Below are 21,177 nucleotides of genomic sequence, written 5' to 3'. Positions count from 1 at the left end.
ATTTATGTAATATCCATAATGCTGCCATCCAGGTTGAAGGGAAAGACATAGGCAGCCTGAGGGATCCTAATACAGGCTGACGCAGTTCCCACTCATAATTTCCTCAGATCTAGAGGGTCATTGTTAAGAGTAAAAAGCATATGTTAGTTTTACCTGTGTTACTAGTAACAGATTATTAAAACTGCAAGGACTAAAAGAAGTTAATTTACTTTTTTTATTTGTGCTTTTTGTTTTCTTTTTTTCAAGTATTTTGTTTTAGTTAGTGAAACTTGACTGGTCACTTTTGCTCTCTGGTCACTTTCATTTCATTTTGGTTAACTCAGTACTGTTGTGTTTTGTTTCCAGTACTGAGACGAAGGATTACATTGGGGGAAAACATTTCAGTCTGAATTAAAATTAAAAAAAAAAATTCTGACAGATTGTTAACATATTGTATTTTGTAAAACCTCTGTTTACAAAACATGCATGTTATTTGTAAATTTAGTTGGTAGTATCTCTTTAAGCATTGTGTGATGTTGATAAAGAGAGCAATAACTCACTTGTGTAGCGTGGAAGTACATATGGATATAAAATAAATGATGTGCTGTACCTCATAATCAGAGATGGATGAGGAGAATGAGTAGGCGCTGTTAGCCCTTTATTCTGACAATATCCTTGTGTTTTGTGACTCAAAGGCCTGGTCCACACTAACACCCCACTTCGGACTAAGGTACGCAAATTCAGCTACGTTAATAACGTAGCTGAATTCGAAGTACCTTAGTCCGAACTTACCACGGGTCCAGACGCGGCAGGGAGGCTCCCCCGTCGATGCCGCGTACTCCTCTCGCCGAGCTGGAGTACCAGCGTCGACGGCGAGCACTTCCAGGATCGATTTATCGCGTCTAGACCAGATGCGATAAATCGATCCCAGAACATCAATTGCCTGCCGCCGGACCCGGAGGTAAGTGTAGACGTAAAGATAAAGGGCCTGATCCTGCAAGGTACAGCTTCAAGTGACTGAAGATTATGTTGAATCAGAAAAAAGATCACCCATATAATACAAAGTCAAAACTGAACTCACTTCCTTCTTTATGCAGAAAGGTGAAAGGGTCACCCCCCTCACATTGTACAGGAAATGGGTGAAAACTACTATCTTTCTCAACACTTAGGTCTGGGTGTTCCTATGTGTCTTTCAAAGAGGCTATGGGGACGTAGTCCATGACAATCCAACCAAGCTGAGCTGAAAACAATCACAGATATTTGTTGCTGTGCCTTCTGGAAATTCCATGAACAATAGCATACTGGCAACCTTATGATTTTCAGTTGAGATAATTATGTAAGATAGACACTAATGTAATTGTCTCTTGGTTGCCATAAAGTGCTAGGCCTTTGCTTGAATATAATGTTTAAAAAGTGCTAATTTAGGCTCTGTTTCTTGAAGATTTATATTTTCATGTGAATGACTTTCATAAAAGCTAAATTTTTAAATCCGATACTTCACACTGCTACCCATTACAGGGAGTTATCAATTTGTAGAAATTAGCCATTAGTCGCCTACTAATGCTTGTAATTGGGATTTGATTCAAGTTAAAATAAGAGAAAAACATGATATTGTGAAGGTTTTACTGCAGGGAACTAATTATTCTCTTTATGGAACACTTGATAATAGCCACAGTCCATACACAGCATTATTGTTGTCTTTGTCTTGTTCTCTGGAAGAAAGATATCCTAGTAACAGCAGTTACAAGAAGCAGCGTTGATAAGAGAAGGAAAAATAGCATAAATGAAAGTGGAGAGAAGGGTGAAATTTCAAATCCCCCAGATCTTAGGCTTATTCTTTTTGGTTTCTGGAGATGCTTTTGTATATATGAATTCTACTGGGTTGTACATAGAGGATGTGAGATATTGTCCAGAGTAACTGAAGGCTGTGTTGCAGTAAGAGGGTAAATAGAGCATCAGTTGACCTTTTCAAACATATAAAAAGCTATGGTCTAGAAGCAGAGTACAGAATTTGGTTTCTGTACTTTGCTGTGCCAGTGACTCTGCATGATCTTGAGTAAATCATTCAGGGTTAATTTTTCAGAAGCACCTAAATGGCCAAGGCACCTAAGTCCCATTGACTTTTAATTGAACCTAAGTTCCCATGTCAAGTAGGCACTTCTGAAAATTTTACCCGTCTGTCTTTGCGCTTCAGTTTCCCCATCTTTAAAATGGGAATAGTGATACCTTTGTAAAAGTGCAATGAGATCTTTGGATGATAAACATTATACTATTTGTTACTAATAAGTAAATCTGATAGGTTGAGTGAAATCTTTCCAAATAGGTATTTAGTGAAGAAATAGAATTGCAGAAGTGATGCCAGTCCTGGTTGTACCAGCTGTAGTAGTGAAATTAATCTATTTTCTGACATTTTGTTCTCATTAGAAATTACACGTGACGATCTACCTAGGGGCCCAAATCCGATTCCATTGAAGTTAATAACAAAATTCCCATTGACTTCAGTGGGGCCAGGATTTGTCACTTATGGATTTTTAATTTGCAAGGGCTGTAAGCATTGCTATGTTTTTAGGAGTCAGGCTGGTCCATTTCAGTTGATTTTGTGTACTGATAGGGATTGGATCTGTAGTAAAAGCAGAGAGCCAGGAAAGATTCAATTATTTTGTTTAGATTCAATGAGTAGCCTTCCTGATCTGACTACTTGCCCATGATTATTGAGTTAGGAGGAGAGAACTGCCTTACCATACTCTGCTCATTTCTCTTAGAAACCTGTATGTAGTTCAGTCTGTTTAAAATTATGGAGCATTCCTGAACGTTTGAGTTCATCACTGTGTTAGAATAATAGTTACCTAACACATCAAATTTATTGCTTTTTTAAAAAAACCTTTGGTATCCCAGTGCGTCCTTTGAGTTACTTACATGGCATGGGAATTTGCACCAGGTAATTTCTTGATTTTCCCCATGCAGAGCTCAGTACAGCAGGAAAGAAGGACAAGTTAAAATGTCTCCTGAAGTTGCTCTGAACAGAATTTCACCGGCACTCTCTCCTTTCATTTCCAATGTGGTCAGAAATGGAAAAGTAGGATTGGATGCTACTAACTGTCTAAGAATTACAGACCTGAAATCAGGGTAAGTATTTGAATAATGTATTTGAGAAGAAGGCCATATATTTTTATTTAGAGTGCTGATTTTACTGAGTCAGTATGTATTTTAATTTATATGTAACGGAGAGATTAACTAGATTTCTTTTGTCCTCCACTACCATTCTCTAGTATTTGTGACTTTATCTGTTGTGCTATTGGCAATAGCTTTCTTTCTAAAACATTTTCATCTTGATAATACAGTCCTTAAGCAGTAAACCCAGAGCTGTGAAGATTTTGTCATTTGCTTGCTTTCTCACTTTAACCTGGATATTGACTGCTATAGGTTAAGATAAACTTGAATAGCCTTGCTTCTGGCCATGAACGTGACATCTCCATGCGGTAAGGGAGGAAGAATAGCTCTTCCTTACTGACTGATTTCTCTCAAGAGGTCAGTAAGATACATTCGTAATATGTGCCAATTATCAGCAGGGCCATCCATTTGCGTAGGGTTTACTAAATTACTAGATTCATATTTGCTTTTAATTTTTATTATTATGTGTACTGGGGAAACTCTAGAGGTGTACATGGCATTTTACTGAGATAGTAAAGAGGCAATCTCTGCCCCAAGGAGTTTACAACCTAGGTTAAATGTGACTTACACAACAATTGACATTAGGCAAAGGGGAATGAGGGAGAGATGTACATAAAACCAAATGATTGTTTCTTGACTTTACAAGGTACATTATATGTGTGGCATGATATTAAGATGTGTTTTTTCTGTCTGATTTTTTTTTTTTCTAAAAGAAAAATGATTTTTTTCATTCTTTATTTCTCTAAATGTTCTTTCTGGTGAGTTTCTCCTTTTAGGTAGGATATTTTATATTGTATAGTTATGCACAGTATCTAGTGTATATGCACAGGAATCTAGGACTTGAAAGAAGTAGCCCCAAAGAGTGGGTATATGTCCCACTGCATGATGAATGAGTCTAGGTTCTGCCATATACCGGGGCTAGTAGTACTTATGTCCTAATATTTTCTTGTTCCAGGGCCCAGCTATGTCTTGATACTTGCTGGTTACGCCTCATATTCAAGCTTGTATGTGGGCTCTTGCTGAGACTGAATTGGATTAATTCAAGGGTCTGTGTTTTACTTGAAAAATCTCTGTTAGCCGTACTTTTTTCACTCTACCAGTTTTTTCCAAAACATCAGGATTTAATAGCTATTGTATTAGCTCTTTAGGGATGTTAATTACCCCTAATAATTCCTCTTGCCCCTCACATATGTTAGCTGCAAATGTTTTTAATATACGTAAAGCTTGTGGGCTTTCAGCAAGCTCTTGTTGCTGATTTTGTTATAGTTTACTTATGGGGTATAATAATATGTTATCAATAAAGCACTGTGAGAGTTTGCAGGGCGCTTCAGAAATGTAGAACAGACAAATTCCTTGTGAGTTCTTTCCTTATGATCTAACAATAGATATAATGGGATACAATTACAAGTATCGAATGGCGTGGAGGCATCTTGAGTGATGAGATGAAAGTTTGAAGATTTTGTAAAAGTAGAGGGATTTGGAGGAGGAGGAGGAGAACACTTCGTGCCTAGAGGAAATGGGAGGCTGTTCCAAATATAGGTGGTGACATGAACAAAAGGAGCCATTAGGAGGGAGGACTGGGCACAAATAGGAGGAAAAGGAAAGAAGAGCTGTAGGTGGAGACAAGGACCCTGCACTGGTGCTGGATCAGTCCTAAAGTTAGTGAGTGTTGAAAGTAAGGAAGAGGCATTTGAACCCGATGCTTGAATGTTTGGAAATGACTGACTGAACAGAAATTTTTGAAGTCTCTGTCGAGTAAATATTTTTAGTTTTCCTGTAAATGTTGTAATTTCAAAAATCAAAAGTTAAATTTAAAAAAAAGAGAGATCATAACTTTGTGGGAATACGAACAAAGCTGTGGGCACATGATGTCTCTGCCAAAGCACTGCTAAGGGTTTGTTTATTACAGGGCACGTAAGAATTTGTAATAATAATAAAAAAAACCCTACCCTCTGCATAGATTGACAATATTAAAAGAACATCAAAACATGCTACAGAAAATAAAAGTTCTGTGACCCTAAAATTTTGACAAGTGGCCATTTCAGTAACTGTGAGCATAGATAATATGCTCCTCTTCCACAGTGTTTCAGGGATCTGCTTGGGTAGTCAGATTGTTTATCTAAAATCTGTGGATTGCACATGACCAAAATGTGAATGAATTCTTATCTTTTTACTAGCCATCCAGTTATTATGTTACAGGTTTTTATAAATTAGGGTTAAGAATGCTCTGCATTGGGTCATAGTGGTAGAGTTTTGAATACTTGTAGCATTTACAAGAGATTGCATATTTTTAATGCATGTTATGGGATAGTTATAAAACTGAGATTATCATCCGCATTTTGGAACTGTGGGTTCCTCCTTCCATTCAAGTCAGTGGAAAAATTCCCATTGACTTGAAAGGTGCAGGATCAAGCTCTAAGTTTCTATCATACCATTTCAATCAATTTTGAATTATAAATGATCAGCAAGATTAAAAGGTGTTTTTAATCATTGTGCTATTTTGAAGTCAAACCATGTGTTAGATGTTTTCAGTAAAGAACATATTTACCATTTACTTTTCCAAATTTACTGTCTAGGTTCATGGTAGAGTTAAGGTTTCTCCATGTTTTGCAAACTTCAGGAAAGAACTCATGTGCAGTTAAGCAATATGATTCAGCAGATAAAATATAATGGTATGTTAATTCGTGCTGCTTGGGAGTGTGGGAGGAGAGTGTCATGGTAAGGAAATCCCTCATTTTTTTTCTGCAGTCCTTGTATGTATATGTGTTTTTATAATAATTTCTTATATTTTCATAATTCAAAGTGTGTTACAAATGTAGAGACATACAATCTTTAGCATGAGCCTAATATCTTTATTTATGTGAGTAGGGCCTTCAGGATTTGGCCCTATAGGGACTTTGTTGAAATGCAGACATCTTTGGAGTGGATTGTGGCAATTATTTAACAGTGGTCAGAAACACTGCATAACAAGAAGAGAGAAATAATGCTGTATTCCAAATGAAATAGCAGGAAGAATTTAGGTAGGAAGTGCATACTTACTCAAATCAGAATTTTGCACTCTCGTTCTCGTGAAAAGTGCTATGGACTCCTCAGTGAACAAAAATAGGTCCTTGATACTATAACACATCTGAAAGATGTCACTTTCAACAGCATCAGTTTTGTTGTTAAAAAGACCCTATCAGGCATCTCTAGTGTATTAATAAAAACCCTACTCTTCAAAAAGTGTTTGAATGAATCAACACACTTCACACTTTGATGGGTTATCAGTTCGTTACTGACCCAGAGAAGAGTGCCTCCTGGTGCATCAACATCATGTCCTGCAGCACTGAATTCTTTGGAAGTCTTTCTTCCATGTGCTGACTACTTCCTAACCGTGCTGTGTTTTAAAAATCTAACGATAGAACGATGAGGTGTGGCTGAAGGCATTTTTCATTGAGTTCAATATTTAAGTAGAGCAGAGAATGTGAATGGGGAAAGTCAGTTATCAACCAGATTGATGTCGAAATGGAATGGTCTTCCATATGAAAGCCTCTCTTTGAAGCCTTATGTGTTGCTGGGATCCAGTTATTTAAGAGGCTGCCATCTTTCCTATCTCATATTACAACAGTTGAGGTCTCTGACCTCAAGCATTTGTGTTTCTAAGGTTGATGGAAGGACATTCTCAGTAGAGGGTCTTGGCCTGTGGAACTTGTTTTCCTTGACTGTACATCAGAGCCCAAGGTTGGTGAGCTTCAGATCATACTATAAGGCTTTTTATTTAGTCAATATTTTTATTATTTAATTTGTTTTGGTTAGTTAGAGGTCTTGGGCCAGGCAGAGTTTTAAGAGCAGAACTATATGGACTAGGTTTGAGCTCCGTATAATTTTCTTCTAGGTGCTACATAATCATATAAATAAAATATGGATGCTATACATATAGTCATATACATTTTGTGTTTTCTGCGATGAGATTCAATGGAAAATTCTCCTCTTGTAATCCTTTGGTAGTAATCAGTTTTGGTATTTTGATGTTTTTGCCTGTCCAAATCTCTCATTGATCCCTGGATCTCTGACATCAGTCTTCCTTTACAATCATTTAAATTCCTAAATAAGAATGTGCATACAGCAGTGGTAAAAAATAATGATGTACTTTCTGGAGCAGATGCTGGCAACATGCAAGTTCTATACAGAGCTTTAGTAGGATGTTCATGAATTTGTTGCCCTGATTCCTGACCAACAATGTTACTTTATTTTCTGTGTTTAGCAAACAGACTGTGATGTGTTTTGGTAGTTCCTTTTTCATATGGGTATTTCCCTTTTTAATGTAAATGCACATTTACATTTTAAAGTTTTTCAGTATATCATTTTGGAATGTACTGTGAAATAATGACTCCCCTATTGCAATAGTGTTTCCCTTAACCCTTTAATCTCCAGGCATTATATCAGTTGAAGTGAGAGGTTCTGCTTCAGGTACTAGAGGAAAAATTGCATTCCATCATTCACATACATTTCTTTTAACCTGTATTTGATTGGTTTAGGATAAAGTCTGACAGGCCTGATGGCTTTTGTTGATGGACAGATACTATTATGAAAAATTGCTTGCGACTCCAGCCCCACCGGGGGGTGCTGAGGCTTGGGGTTTCAGTCCTGTGGGGGATGGTGAGCTGGCGCTTGCAGCTTCAGCCCTGCTGGGGGCGCGCGAAGGCTCAGGGTTTCATCGCGTAGCAGGGTGAGCTGGAGCTCGAGGCTTCAGCCCTGCAGAGGCAGGGGTGCTGATGCTTGAGGCTTCAGCCCTGTAGGAAACAACAAGGCAGTGCTCAGGGCTTCAGTCCCACAGGAGGAGGCAAGCTGGTGCTGGGGCTTCAGCGCTGCAGATGGCGCCTAGGCTCCGGCTTCAGCTGCACATGCTCATTATAACAGGAAATTGCATCACTGTAGTGCTGTGCAGACTTCCTGTGCTGTGATCTCCCTGCATGCTGCACACTACAGCAGTGGTCCTCAAACTTGGGCCGCCGCTTGTTCAGGGAAAGCCCCTGGCAGGCCGGGCCGGTTTGTTTACCTGCTGCATCTGCAGGTTCGGCCGATGGTGGCTCCCACTGGCCGTGGTTCACCGCTCCAGGCTAATGAGGACTGCAGGAAGCAGCACAGGCAGAGGCCAATGGGGACTGCAGGTAAAGCGGCCAGAACGTCCCTCGGCCCGTGCTGCTTCCTGCAGTCCTCATTGGCCTGGAGCGGCGAACCACGGCCAGTGGGAGCCCCAATGGGCCGAACCTGTGGATGCGGCAAGTAAACAAACAGGCTCAGCCCACCTGGGGCATTCCCTGAACAAGTGGCGGCCCAAGTTTGAGAACCACTGCACTACAGGCTGTGTATACTGTTCATAAGTCACATTTGAATAGTTTTAGATTTAAGTGTTAACCCTAAGCTAATTTCATGGATGACAATGACATCCTCAAACTGTAAGAAATGCAAGTATGAAGAAGAAAACTGAAGTTTTCAGCCAGAATGGGAGGAAGATTTTGCATTCACTAGTAAAGGTGGCAAACCCCTGTGCCTAATCTGCAATTCATCACTCTCTCACTATAAAGCGAGCAACTTGAAACATCACTATGAAACGACTCACAATAACTTTTCGTCTAAGTACCATCCTGGATCAGAATTAAGGAAAAACAAGCTAACCACATTAAAATTATGCCTCAGACTCTACTTTCTGCATTCAGTAAGGAAGCTGACACAATGACTGTAACTAGTTTTGTTATGGCATGGAATATCGCTCGTGCTAAACATCCATATTGTGATGGAGAATTTGTTAAGAAGAATATTGCAGAAGTGGTTGCAATTTTAGATCCAAGTAACACAAAACATCAATGACTAATACAGCAAATTCCAATTTTGCCCCACGCTACAGAGAGGCAAATCTTCCAAATCAGTGCTGATATTGCAAGCAACCAGCAAAATGATCTAAATAATTCTCTAGCATTCAGCCTAGCTGTCGATGAGTCCACAGATATTCAAAATTAACCACAACAAGCAATATTTGTTCGCTATGTTTCCACAGATGTAATTGTGAAAGAATAAATGTTGGACATTGTGGCTCTAAAAGAAACAACCCACGGTGTTGACATAAAGAACGCACTTGACAAAGCATTGATAAATGTGGATGTACCACTGGATAAACTTGTCAGTGTTGCAATGGATGGAGCGCCTGCAATGGTGGGGGGGAAAAGTAGGCCTTATTGGACTATTGAAAAGCGATCCCAAATTTCTGGAGCGTCTCCCTGTTCATTGCATCATCCATTGTGAACATGTGATAGGCAGATACTTTAAGTATAAAAATGTTACAAAAATAGTCCTAGAAACTGTCAATTTCATCTGCTCGAATGGGAAGATTCATCGACAGTTCAAAAATTTCATTGAAGAGCTGAATCTTGAAGACAAATCTAATGATGTCTCTTTCTACTGTATTGTGAGGTGGTTATCAACCAGTAATGTCTTAAATAGGTTTGTGGAACTGTTGGAACCTATCAGTGCTTTCTTTGAAGAAAAGGAAAAGTCCTATCTACAACTGAAAGATGAGCAGTGGATGGCAGGATCTGTGTTGTTTTTCACTGATATTATGCAGCATCTGCAAACTCTGAACTTGGCACGCCCAGGGAAGGATAAGATTATATCTGACCTTACTCAGTCTTCAGCTTCCAGAACAAATTAAAGAGACATAGTGTCAAGAGACTTCCACCACGTAGAGTAAACACGTTCCCTGAAATCAAAGTAGAAGATCACAAACTGGAGGAATACAGAGGTAAATTACAAGGACTGCTTGATGATTTTCAGGCCAAGTTTGAAGACTTATCCTGCTTCACCTTTCTTGTAAACCATTTCATGGTTGATGTGATCAATGATGGCTGTCCAATTCCCAAAACTGTGGCTTACAGAAACATCTACTGTAGAAAAGGAACTATTGGAACTCCAGGAAGACCAGGCTCTAAAGATGATGCATGAATCAGTCTACAATTGAATTCTGGAAGCAAGTTCCAGGAACGAACTATCCTCAACTCAAAAAGACTAGTGTGCGACTCATTTTAATTAAAAAGAAGAACAGGAGTACTTGTGGCACCTTAGAGACTAACAAATTTATTAGAGCATAAGCTTTCGTGGACTACAGCCCACTTCTTCGGATCCACTTTTTGCGGATACAGACTAACACGGCTGCTACTCTGAAACCTGTCATTTCAATTATTGGCACAACATACTTTTGTGAATCGCTGTACTCTGTGATGAAGTTTGTAAAATCAAAACATTGTGTAGTCCTTACAAATCGACATTTGACAGAGCACCTCCTTACCACCTTGACAGTGTATCAACCATTTTTCCAAAGACCTACAACCAGGACGGAGATCCACAAGGCCATTAGCTCTAGCAGTAATTAACAGTGTTACAGTAAGTAGGATGTTAATATTTTAAAAAACGCATGTGTAAAGGTTACACATGTCTTGCGGCTCTTGAACTTCTGAAGATTATCTTATGCAGCCCAGAGGGACAGTAAGTTTGGCCACTCCTGTAAAATGTATATATGTGATGCAAGTAATAACCTTGAAAGAAAAAAGAGCATTTCTTTGCCTGCCTAAATCGGGTGAGTAGATAAAAAGATAAGTGTTTATAAGCTTTAAAAAGAAAATTAGAACTTTGAAATGAATTATGGTTAGTAACTGCCATTGCTGTGTTAGCCTGGGGTCTGTGGTTTAACAGCTTCATGAAAGACCACTTACTTCTCTTTCTCAATTCACCTTAAACTTTGTCTTGCATGTTTTTATGTTGATATCTTTAGTTTGGTAAAGTGAGAGACTTCTTGCTGTCTGACCTCACAAACGCTGAATATTGTTTCAGCCAGGTGTACACTTCAATAACAATGGGGGGAAGCTATTTGTGAGGGTGCCAATTGGTCTGATGATGTCTGGTTGAAGAGATTTTGACATGATATAGCACTAAATCTACCTGCTAAATGCACTTCCAATTGATTGTGGTAGAGAGAAGACTTTTTATTTATTCTAGTTGTCCATACCTGGTTGATCCATTCTACCTTTTTTGAAAACGAGACTTTTTATTAATGTACTAGACATTTCTGCCAGGAGCTTCTTACTATCAAAACTGCCTTCCTTTTTCTCTGCATAGGGCAGCATTGTGCAAAAAAAGCTCTTGTCATAAAAGGCTTCCTTTCTGTGTAAAGGTGACTGTTAAGGAGGCTATGGAAACCATAATAGTCAAAAGCCTAGTGCAGCTAAATGTCTGATATGGAGAAGTGACATTTAATTACTTATTTTAACAAATGCAATTAAATACTTGCTGGATAAGTTCCAGACATGGTCAGTGCACCCAAGATTTTTAACTGATTGGTATATCTGACCAGAGACTCAAAAAGAAAGTTGGTCTTATGCCCCAATTTCCTTGTAAACAGCACTGGGTGAAGAAGAAATGAATTTACGTAGAAGGACAGCTGTTTCACTAAATTCCTCGTCTAAAGCTCTTCTCAGCCCATCATATTCCATGATGCACATGGCTAAATTATGCGTTTTCCTGCAACTCAGATATGGGATTAAATTTTCTGTTTTGTGGTGTTTTACAATGAAACTGAGGCAGAGGAGGCTGGCTCTTATTTTCAGTCTCAGGTCAGACACATTAGTCAATAGATGCATTTAGAAGTTTTAAGTGCAGGTGAGATGAGATCAGCAGCTTGACCCTGAAGGACTGACTTTCATGTGCAAGAACTGGATACATAGGCAGGGGGAATCTTAAGCACAATTAGAGAGGTTATTTTATCTCTGTATTTGATGTGTTGGAGACAGACAACGGAGAAGATTAGGTGATTACAAAAGAAAAACTGCTACAACAAAGACGTTCAGGAGTGATATTGGGACTGCTGTTAAGGTCAGATATATTAGTTATTATTAAGAAGACAAAGGTATCTTAGTGAAATACAGTTGATTAAAACATGGAGGAAGTTGGGGAAATCTGAGTATTGTGAAACTATAAATAGAAACGCTAATAAAAATCTGTTTCTTTAAAATATTATTTTTTCTCAACATACCTATTTCTGTGGATTCCTAGGCCCTATTGAAATTAATAGCAAAACACCCATTATCTTCAATGGGGCCAGAATTTTATCTCTACTCTTGGTTATGTGCATCCTACACGACAGTGGCTCTCAACCTGTCCAGATTACTGTACCCCTTTTAGGAGTGTGATTTGTCTTGTGTACCCCCAAGTTTTACCTCACTTAAAAACTACTTGCATACAAAATCAGACATAAAAATACAAAAGTGTCGCAGCACACTATTATTGAAAAATAGCTTACTTTCTCATTTTTACCATATAATTATAAAATAGATCAATTGGAATATAAATATTGTACTTACATTTCAGTGTATACGTTTATACAGCAGTATAAATAAGTCATTGTACCTTTTTTTTTTTTTTTTTTTTTTTGTACTGACTTGCTAGTGCTTTTTATGGAGTCTGCTGTAAAACTAGGCAAATATCTAGATGAGTTGATGTACCCCCTGGAAGACCTCTGCATGTCCCCAGGGGCATGTGTTCCCTGTTTGAGAACCACTGCTACAGGAGACCATATAGGAATTCCCAGAGCACTTACATTTTGAGCCTTTAAGGCAGCTATTGATGTGCCTTGCAGACACTGCAGTCAATTTACTGTGCTGCTCCACTGCACTTCATGGACAGTGCTTTATGGTTTGGTGGATGAGTTCACTCAGGAACATTCACACTCACTTTTATAATAATAACGCCTAGTAACCCTGAATAACAGTCTCCAGTTTTGATTTCTCCCCCCTCACGCATGCACCAGGGGCACCGGAGCACTTCCAAAAGTGGGAGGACTGGGGGGCCCTGCCCCCCAAGGCCCCACCCTGCCTCTCCCTGCAGAGGCCCTGTCTCCGGTCAAGCCGGAAGCTGGAGTGGGGCCAGGGAGCCAGCGAAAGCAGCCCCCTGCCCATGGCCCTGACTGGGCTCCCTGCCCAGAGCAGGTGGAGGAACCCAGGTTCCCCACAGCTGCCCGCTCGGTTCTCCCCAACCTGGCTCCGGCTGGCACAGGGGCCTTGGAGCCGCAGCCCAGCCATGGTAAGAGCTGCGAGGGCAGCTGTGGGGAGCTGTGGCAGACCCTCCACCAGCCACAGTGTGGGGGTCCCAAGCAGTCCCAGGCCCATGTCCCTACCCCTGGACTCCCCACCCAGGGCAGGTGGAGGGTCTGCGGCTCCCTGCAGCTGCCTGCGTGGCTCTTCTTATGGCTGGGCTGCGGCTCTGAGCCCCCATGCCTCCTGTCGGAGCTGGGTCAGGGAGAGCTGCACAGGCAGCTGTGGTGAGCCAGCGCGGAGTCATGGATCGTCCACATCCACTTGCTCCGGGCCGGGCGGGAAGCCCGGGGATGGTGGGGACCCAGGCTGGGAAGTGCTCTCAGCCCCCCGCCTCCCTCCCGCGTAGCGGGGAGGTGGAGGGTCCGCATGCGCAGCTCCCACAACTGCCTGGGCGCCACGCTGGCCTGGCCGAGGGGGGAAGAGGAGCGGAAGGGGGCAGGGTCCAACCCGGCGAAAAGTGGGAGGGCCATGGCCCTTTGTCTAGGGTTACCATACGTCCGGGATTTTCCCGGACATGTCCGGCTTTTTGGGCCTCAAATCCCCGTCCGGGGGGAAATCCCAAAAAGCCGAACATGTCCAGGAAAATAGGGACGTGCTGGTCCGGGGGCCGGGCCGGGGCCGGGGGGTGCTCGGCCGGGGTGCTCAGCTGGCGGTGCTGGGCTGGGGGCTGGGCCAGGGCCGGCGGTGCTGGGCTGGGGGCCGGGCCAGGGCCGGCGGTGCTCGGCCGGGGGGCTGGCCCGGGGGTGCGGGGCTGGCGGTGCTGGGCCGGGGCCGGGGGTGCTCGGCCAGGGGCTGGCCTAGGGCCGGCACCGCAGGAGCCGACCCAGGCTGGAGACGCTGGGGCCGCCCGCCAGAGGGAGCCGCTTGGTTGTGGGGGCCAGACTGGGCCGCGTCTCCCCCCCCCCCCCCCAGCTTACCTGCTGCCCGCTTCAGGGGAGGGGGCGGAATTGGGGCGGGGGCATGGGCGGGGCTGGGGACGGGGCCAGGGCCCCATGGAGTGTCCTCTTAATGGACACTCAAAATATGATAACCCTACCTTTGTCCTCCCCTTCCCCCATTCCAGAACCACTGACACACACTTCTCCTTGTTCTCTTATGGTACTCCTGTGGTCAATCTCTCAAATAAACCTCAGCATTTAAAATCTGTGAAGCACTGGCATAACCTTTGTTGAGGCATTCTCTTACAATTGACATCTCCAGGGGCATTGTGCCTTCCATTTGCCTGTGTTGGCAATTTAACTTTGTCTATTGCATTGTTAAGTTTCCCATATTCCCTTCCACCCCAAACGCATCAAGGTTCAAGTATGGTTGCTTTGGAAAGGAACTAGATTTGGGTTACAGAGTAGCAGCCGTGTTAGTCTGTATCCTCAAAAAGAACAGGAGTACTTGTGACACCTTAGAGACTAACAAATTTATTAGAGCATAAGCTACAGTCTCTACGCAAAAGAATTAATGGACACAAATCTGACATCAGGAATCATAATACTCAAAAACCAGTGGGAGAACACTTTAACCTGTCTGGCCATTCAATGACAGACCTGCGGGTGGCTATCTTAAAACAGAAAAACTTCAAAAACAGACTCCAACGAGAGGCTGCTGAGCTGGAATTGATATGCAAACTAGACACAATCAACTCAGGATTAAATAAGGACTGGGAATGGCTGAGCCATTACAAACATTGAATCTATCTCCCCTTGTAAGTATTCTCACACTTGCTTCTTATCAAACTGTCTGTACGGAGCTATCTTGATTATCACTTCAAAAGTTTTTTTTCCTCCTACTTAATTGGCCTCTCAGAGTTGGTAAGACAACTCCCACCTGTTCATGCTCTCTGTATGTGTGTATATATATCTCCTCAATATATGTTTCACTCTATATGCATCCGAAGAAGTGGGTTGTAGCCCACGAAAGCTTATGCTCTAATAAATTTGTTAGTCTCTAAGGTGCCACAAGTATTCCTGTTAGATTTGGGTTAGTCCCATATGAATGCTGTGCCTGCTAGGGTGAAGACATTGATGCACAGGGATTTTTGAATCCTGTTCCCTACTGAGCCTTTGCTCAAATGTCGCCTTGTTTATGATAAATACACTTTGCTGCCTTCATGGTTGTTTCTTTTTCAGTGTTTTATTGATACAGAAGAAGGGAAAAGGACCATTCTTGGCTGGGGTGCAGTCTGTTCTCAGATGCTGTTTCCCATCATGTCCCGGCGAGAGTGCCTAAAAGCTCTCCTGGCTTGCTCTGGAAATTCAAATAACCGTGTTTTGTGATTAGTCAAAAATGCCTTGAATTTGTGAGGAGTCTGACAATTTTATACGTAATTGTCAGTGACCTATGTACTTCATGTGGCGGTGAAGTTCACCGTGGAATTCACCCCTTGATACAAAATTGCATTCCAGAATCTAAGGGCTGGTCTGTGTTAAAAAACGTTGTACTGGTTTAATTAAATCAATTTTGTATCAATCCAGTTAAACTGGTGTGAAATCTTAATGTGGGCACTCTCTAGCAGGTTTAGCTCTTGCTGAAATGATTTTAGCTTGCGTTGGTAACTTAAGTCAAAAGGCTAAATTGATTTGAGCATGCCTACATTAGGGGTTGGCAATGGATTAACTAGACTGATTTTAAAATTTACTTTGTTAAACTGGTGCAGTTTTTCTAGTGTAAATAAGGCCTGTGTTTTAGTTTAAAAAAAAAAAAAAATAAGGCCTTGTCTACATTCAGAGTTGCACCAGTTTGTCTAAAGGTATGATTTAAAAATCTATTTAGTTAAACCAGTGCAAAAGCATGCATGAACACTCTTAAATTGATATATACCTGGTTTATATTGTTTTAACTTAAGCCAATTAGGAACAGGTTTAAAGTAAACCAGCATTAGCCACTTGTAAACCAAAGATATTGATAAAGGGTTTTGAATTGGTTTCACTAAATCAGTTTTAAAACGAATTCAAGTTAAACTGGTGCAACATCTGTTTCTATAAATATCTCTATTCCTTATGGTTGTAAAGAAACCTTGAAAAACTTAACTGCTAGTGTTGTCTTTAGTTTGCAAACAACCTGAAATCAGAGGTTGTTAAATATCAACATTAACCATTTCACTGCTGATTAGCTAGATGTTGCTTCTAAAATAGTGTGCTTATCTCCTAACTCTAAGCTTGGGGGAAAATGTGGGTCGTCGTGTCCGCCCCCCTCCCCCGGGTTTGTAATGCCTGGTCTGGAATAATTACAACATTCCTTTAACTTTTTTAATCCTTAAATTATTGTTACGTACTCTCTATTATAACTCCATCTTCATGTCCCCACAAGCAACACACTAGGTACTGAACACATAAATTCTTATTACCACCTCAAAATGCAGTGTCACCAATTTTTGTGATTTTTATCTCAAGTCTCATGATATTTGGTGTCGTTATTAAAACCATATTCTTGAAGGCAGGTGATTATGGAGAATCTCAGCTTTCGTTAAAAATAAATTAAGTTTCTATCCCTCATGGTTGCAATGAAAAACCTGAAAATGTGAACCAAGTACACTTTAAAGGCCCAGAACCCAAAAGGCATATAACACCCCCCAAAAGTCTTTTTTTTATCTCATTATTTTTAAGACAATATCATGATTTTTAAATGCTTAGTGTAGACAATGTTGCTGAATACCCTCAACAATGCATTTTTTAAAATAATTTTTGAGTCCATTTTTAATGGCAATGAGGAGCCTATTCACCATGACAGTGATGGTTCAAGAGCTAGGAACTATTAAAGTTTTTGTCATTGGCCTCCCACCTAGCTCTTTTGCCCTCATTCCTAAAGCAGCTTGTACTTGTGTCCATTTTGGACACACTGTGAAAGTACGGTAAGTAGAGCAGAGGTACACCACTGAAGGTCTTAATGGTCAAAGGCTAGGGCTAAGACATAGCCTCAGAATTCCATCACATACCTCTAGTGCTTTCCAGTCACTCTAGCTCTCGGATCCAAAATATTGGATTCCTAAGAAGTTCTGTATGATAAAGGGTTCATTTCTTCTTTTTCTTATGGCAAGAGAGGCGATTAGTAACATTTAATTAACGAAATTTTGATTAGTGAGCCAGTAAATAGCTTTGGGAGTGGCTTGGTGTAAGTCTGAAATGCCACCAGCAAACGATTGAAGCGAGCATTGATTTACAATATGATCCATAATTTGCAGCTGGTGACTATCAACTTAGCACTCTCTCTGTTTCAGCAGCAGTCTGGAAGCAAAATGTCACTGATGTTATGTAGTAAACGTGCATTTGCTATTAGTAAATTATAATGCTACTACATTTGCTATTTTATTAATTACAGGAAATCACGGAGCACTGTCACTTTCAATGACATTTCACTAATAGTATACTTTGTTAGCAGCTGCATTGACTTAATTTTAAATTTTAGCCTGACCGTCCTTCTAAACAAATGGCATGTGTTCTTTGCAGTATTAGGCTGTATATTTTGCATAGTATTCCATCCTCATTTACACAGTTTCACATGATATAGTGAACTACACGTGCACAGGCATCACAGAAAATATATATTACAGCATCTCAGAGTTTGCAGTAGTTGAAGGTTGTTAAGTATGTATTTGAGGTCTCTCAGACTGGGGTGTCAGTTTTCCAAACATTTATTCCAGTAATTGTGAAGACCAAAGTGCTAATGGGATTAGGAAATACCAGCATTGTATGACTATAGGATTCAAAATCAACAAGATTTGTAAATTAGTTTTTTATACCCAGAAAGGCACACAGTACCAGTCTCCACACAGCCTTCTACAACAGTTATATTTAAAGTTTCTTATTAACAGTTCTAGCTGCATTTCCTGTGTTAAGAATAGGGGATAAAGATTTCAAACAGGTAGAATCTTTCACAACAGAAGAAAATTTTTAAATGTAACCAATATAACGTCACAATATTGGGTCACACCAAAAACACCACCACCCTCTTTAATTTACGTACTTTCAGTTCTGCAGTAGTATTGGGTTTAATGAATACATCAAAGAACTGAAAATCACACCACAGTATACAACCTTAACTACAATACTACATTATAATTGTCATTACATTAAGTAATCACAAAATTGCAATCTTTTTATCTTCTTTTCTTGGTCTGGTGTCTAGTATGCAAAGTTATTACATACTCCAATTGATTTCTTATAAAAACATTCTACTATATATTTATATAATAATAATAAAAAATCAGATGAACTATACAATCCACACTATTAAATAAATCCATACACAATATTATTGAAATGTATGCATCCACACTGTTTCATACGTATATTTTAAATATTAATTATTATTTACATTGTGGTAGCACTTAGGAGCCCCAGACATAAACGTGGGTCACATCGTACTATGCCTTATACAAACATAACAAAAACACAGTCCCTGCTCCAGGACTTGAATAAAATAATGTCATTAGATTGTGTTACATAACGAATTAACATATTGACGTTATGATTGTTCTTTGCAGTGTGGTTCACAATTCTTCAGTGTATGTACTGAAGGTGATAGTGTTTCTTAATTGAAAGTGAATCTATTACAGAGAGCAATAGCATTTTGGAGTCCTTAAGTGTTGTGAAAGAACTGGGCTAATGCCTGGAGAGGTGTATTGGGATGGGTGTGATGTTACCTTAGTTTAAGATTTCCTTGCTTTTTAGTATTTGTGGTGTTGTGAAGATATACACTTGAGCATACTTACGTCTAAATTCAGGTGGTGGGGGTTTTTTTGTTTGAAAATTGTAGGTTTTTTAAAAAAAAAAATCTGTTAACATAGCTGAAAATGGCAGGGTTGAAGAAACAGTCCGAAGGTATTGAAGATGCCAAATTGGTTGAATAATCCTCTCTTCCATTTTAAATTTTGCATGGCTGGCAGAGAAAGTTTTAACTGGATCCACTGTTTTCACCATTAGCTGTTCAACACTTTCTATATGTAGTGGTAGGAGCCTGGCAGCCTGAAAAACTTTGAATGCTAGGACAAGAAAAGATGACACTATCTAAAGTTTTTGCCATCAAGAATTTCACCCTTTCAAAAGAGTAGATATCATCATTTAAACAATTCCCCAGTTTCCCTAAATAGCTCTGCTCTCAAGATCCTCAGTTTAATATCCATCACCTGACCTTCCTCCCCCTTTTTGATGAAGAATGCTTTCTTTGTCTGCTCAGGTGACTTATCTTGCAGATATAAGTTTATAATATCTTGCAGATATAAATTAATTCTCAATCAAAAGTAATTGATGGAAAATAAACTGTGTTGCCATATTCATAGAAAAAATTACAGATTTGATGAAAAATATACAGTAATCAATGCAGCATAAATAGGTATGGTCATGACTAATTGTGTTTTGTAAATCAAAAATATGCATATTAATAAACTGAAAAAATAGAAAAGGTGTCATTTTAAAATGTTTGTCAAGCTGTCTTGTAGTGGCTCATGAGCATGGGTACCAAACTTAGGGCAGACGGGCACAAACACCAAATTGGTTATGAGTTCTATACTTATGTTTCTCCAACCAGTTATCAAGTGTAAACTCCTCAGGCACTGTACCAGCCTTAACACAGAGCCACAGACAGTTCCCTTGGGTATTGTGATCTGTTGTACCACAAAGTTAAGCTTACCTTTTTCATAGATAGTCCCCTACACCAAAGATCATAGCAATATTTAGGTTACTCCCAGACCCAAAGGACCATCGCTTACCTCAGGTCAGTTGTACCTTAGCTCTCACACCAAAGACAAAGCTTGTAGCCTATCCTGTAATAAATTATCTAAAGATTTATTAAATAAGAAAAGGAAATAAGAGAGTTATTTACAAGATTAAATCAGGTAAACATACATACACACAAATGAGTTACAATCTTAAGTTTCAAAAGGTAGTAGAAGCTTGTGTAATAAGCAAGCTTTGTATGTCCCTTAGGGGTAGGCAGCTGGGGATTCCTTGCTTATGCCTAGAAATCTTGCTCTTGCGAGTCCAAGTGGCATAGGGATGCAGTTTCTACTTGTTAGGGCTTTTTATTCCTTCCCCACTTCTGCTTTGAGTTGCAAACTTAGCTGATGGGAAGAATTCACTTACACATTTCCTCTTCATGGTGTGGTGGGGAAGCAATCAACAAATTGTTTGTCCTCTGATGTTTGTCCATAATAATTCATCTGTTGTCGAGGGGCCTTTTTTGTTGGGCAACACAGAACAATTTTTGCTGTTGGAGACTAGTATTTCACACTAGTTAATACTTCTCTCATGTCTCGTGATTTACAGGGTTACAGATATTTACAATGCAAATGCTTAAATATTACCTTAAAATATGGAATACAGATGTTATGAGTGAGATTAATTGATGCAGGCAACTTACAAGTGTTCAATAAAGCCTAAACACTAAGCACATTTTTATAACTCTAATACCTATTTTACCAACACTAGCATTCAGGTGAACCAGACTGATTCCAGCTATATGTTTGTAAGTATCCAAAGGAGACACGGGGACTTTGGCATAAGCTGGCACATGTTTTGCCAGTGTCACAGTTTATATCTCAAAGTAATTTTCAGTGAAAGTCTAATCAACCTGTATAGAAAAACAATGTTGGCACATATCAAGCCATCTACAGAACACCTCCAAACATCATTGCCACTGGTAGAACTGAACTGGTGTTAACAATAGTGGGAAACTTTTAAAAAATGTCCCTACTATAGGTTATTCCTGAAGTCTGAAGGCAATTCTGAGAGAGTGTTTGTAAGGCAGAATGACCCAATACATCTGCTGACCATTAAGTAAAAGAGTAATTGTAACTCCAGATTCAATGCTTGCTTAGGTATTTCCAGGATTCTTAAACTTTTAATCCTGTCTTTGTTTTCCAGTGACCCTGCTCTGTCCTGAAGTAACTCTCTCCTAAAGTAAAGTTGTTTGTGCTACC

At 40.1% G+C, this 21,177-nt stretch overlaps 1 protein-coding gene across 1 annotated transcript in view; it reads left to right on the top strand.

Annotated features, from left to right (window-relative positions):
• Window positions 1-21,177, top strand: part of BABAM2 (BRISC and BRCA1 A complex member 2) — a 326,004-nt gene that overhangs the window by 1,309 nt on the left and 303,518 nt on the right. Inside the window, exon 2 of the mRNA XM_054024102.1 lies at window positions 2,944-3,105. Within this exon, the coding sequence (XP_053880077.1) occupies window positions 2,944-3,105 (162 nt within the window). The remainder of the gene's footprint in view (window positions 1-2,943; window positions 3,106-21,177) is intronic.

This window comes from Malaclemys terrapin, chromosome 3, assembly GCF_027887155.1.
Source record: "Malaclemys terrapin pileata isolate rMalTer1 chromosome 3, rMalTer1.hap1, whole genome shotgun sequence".
Taxonomy (NCBI): domain Eukaryota; kingdom Metazoa; phylum Chordata; order Testudines; family Emydidae; genus Malaclemys; species Malaclemys terrapin.
This window is presented reverse-complemented; position numbering and strand designations above follow the sequence as displayed.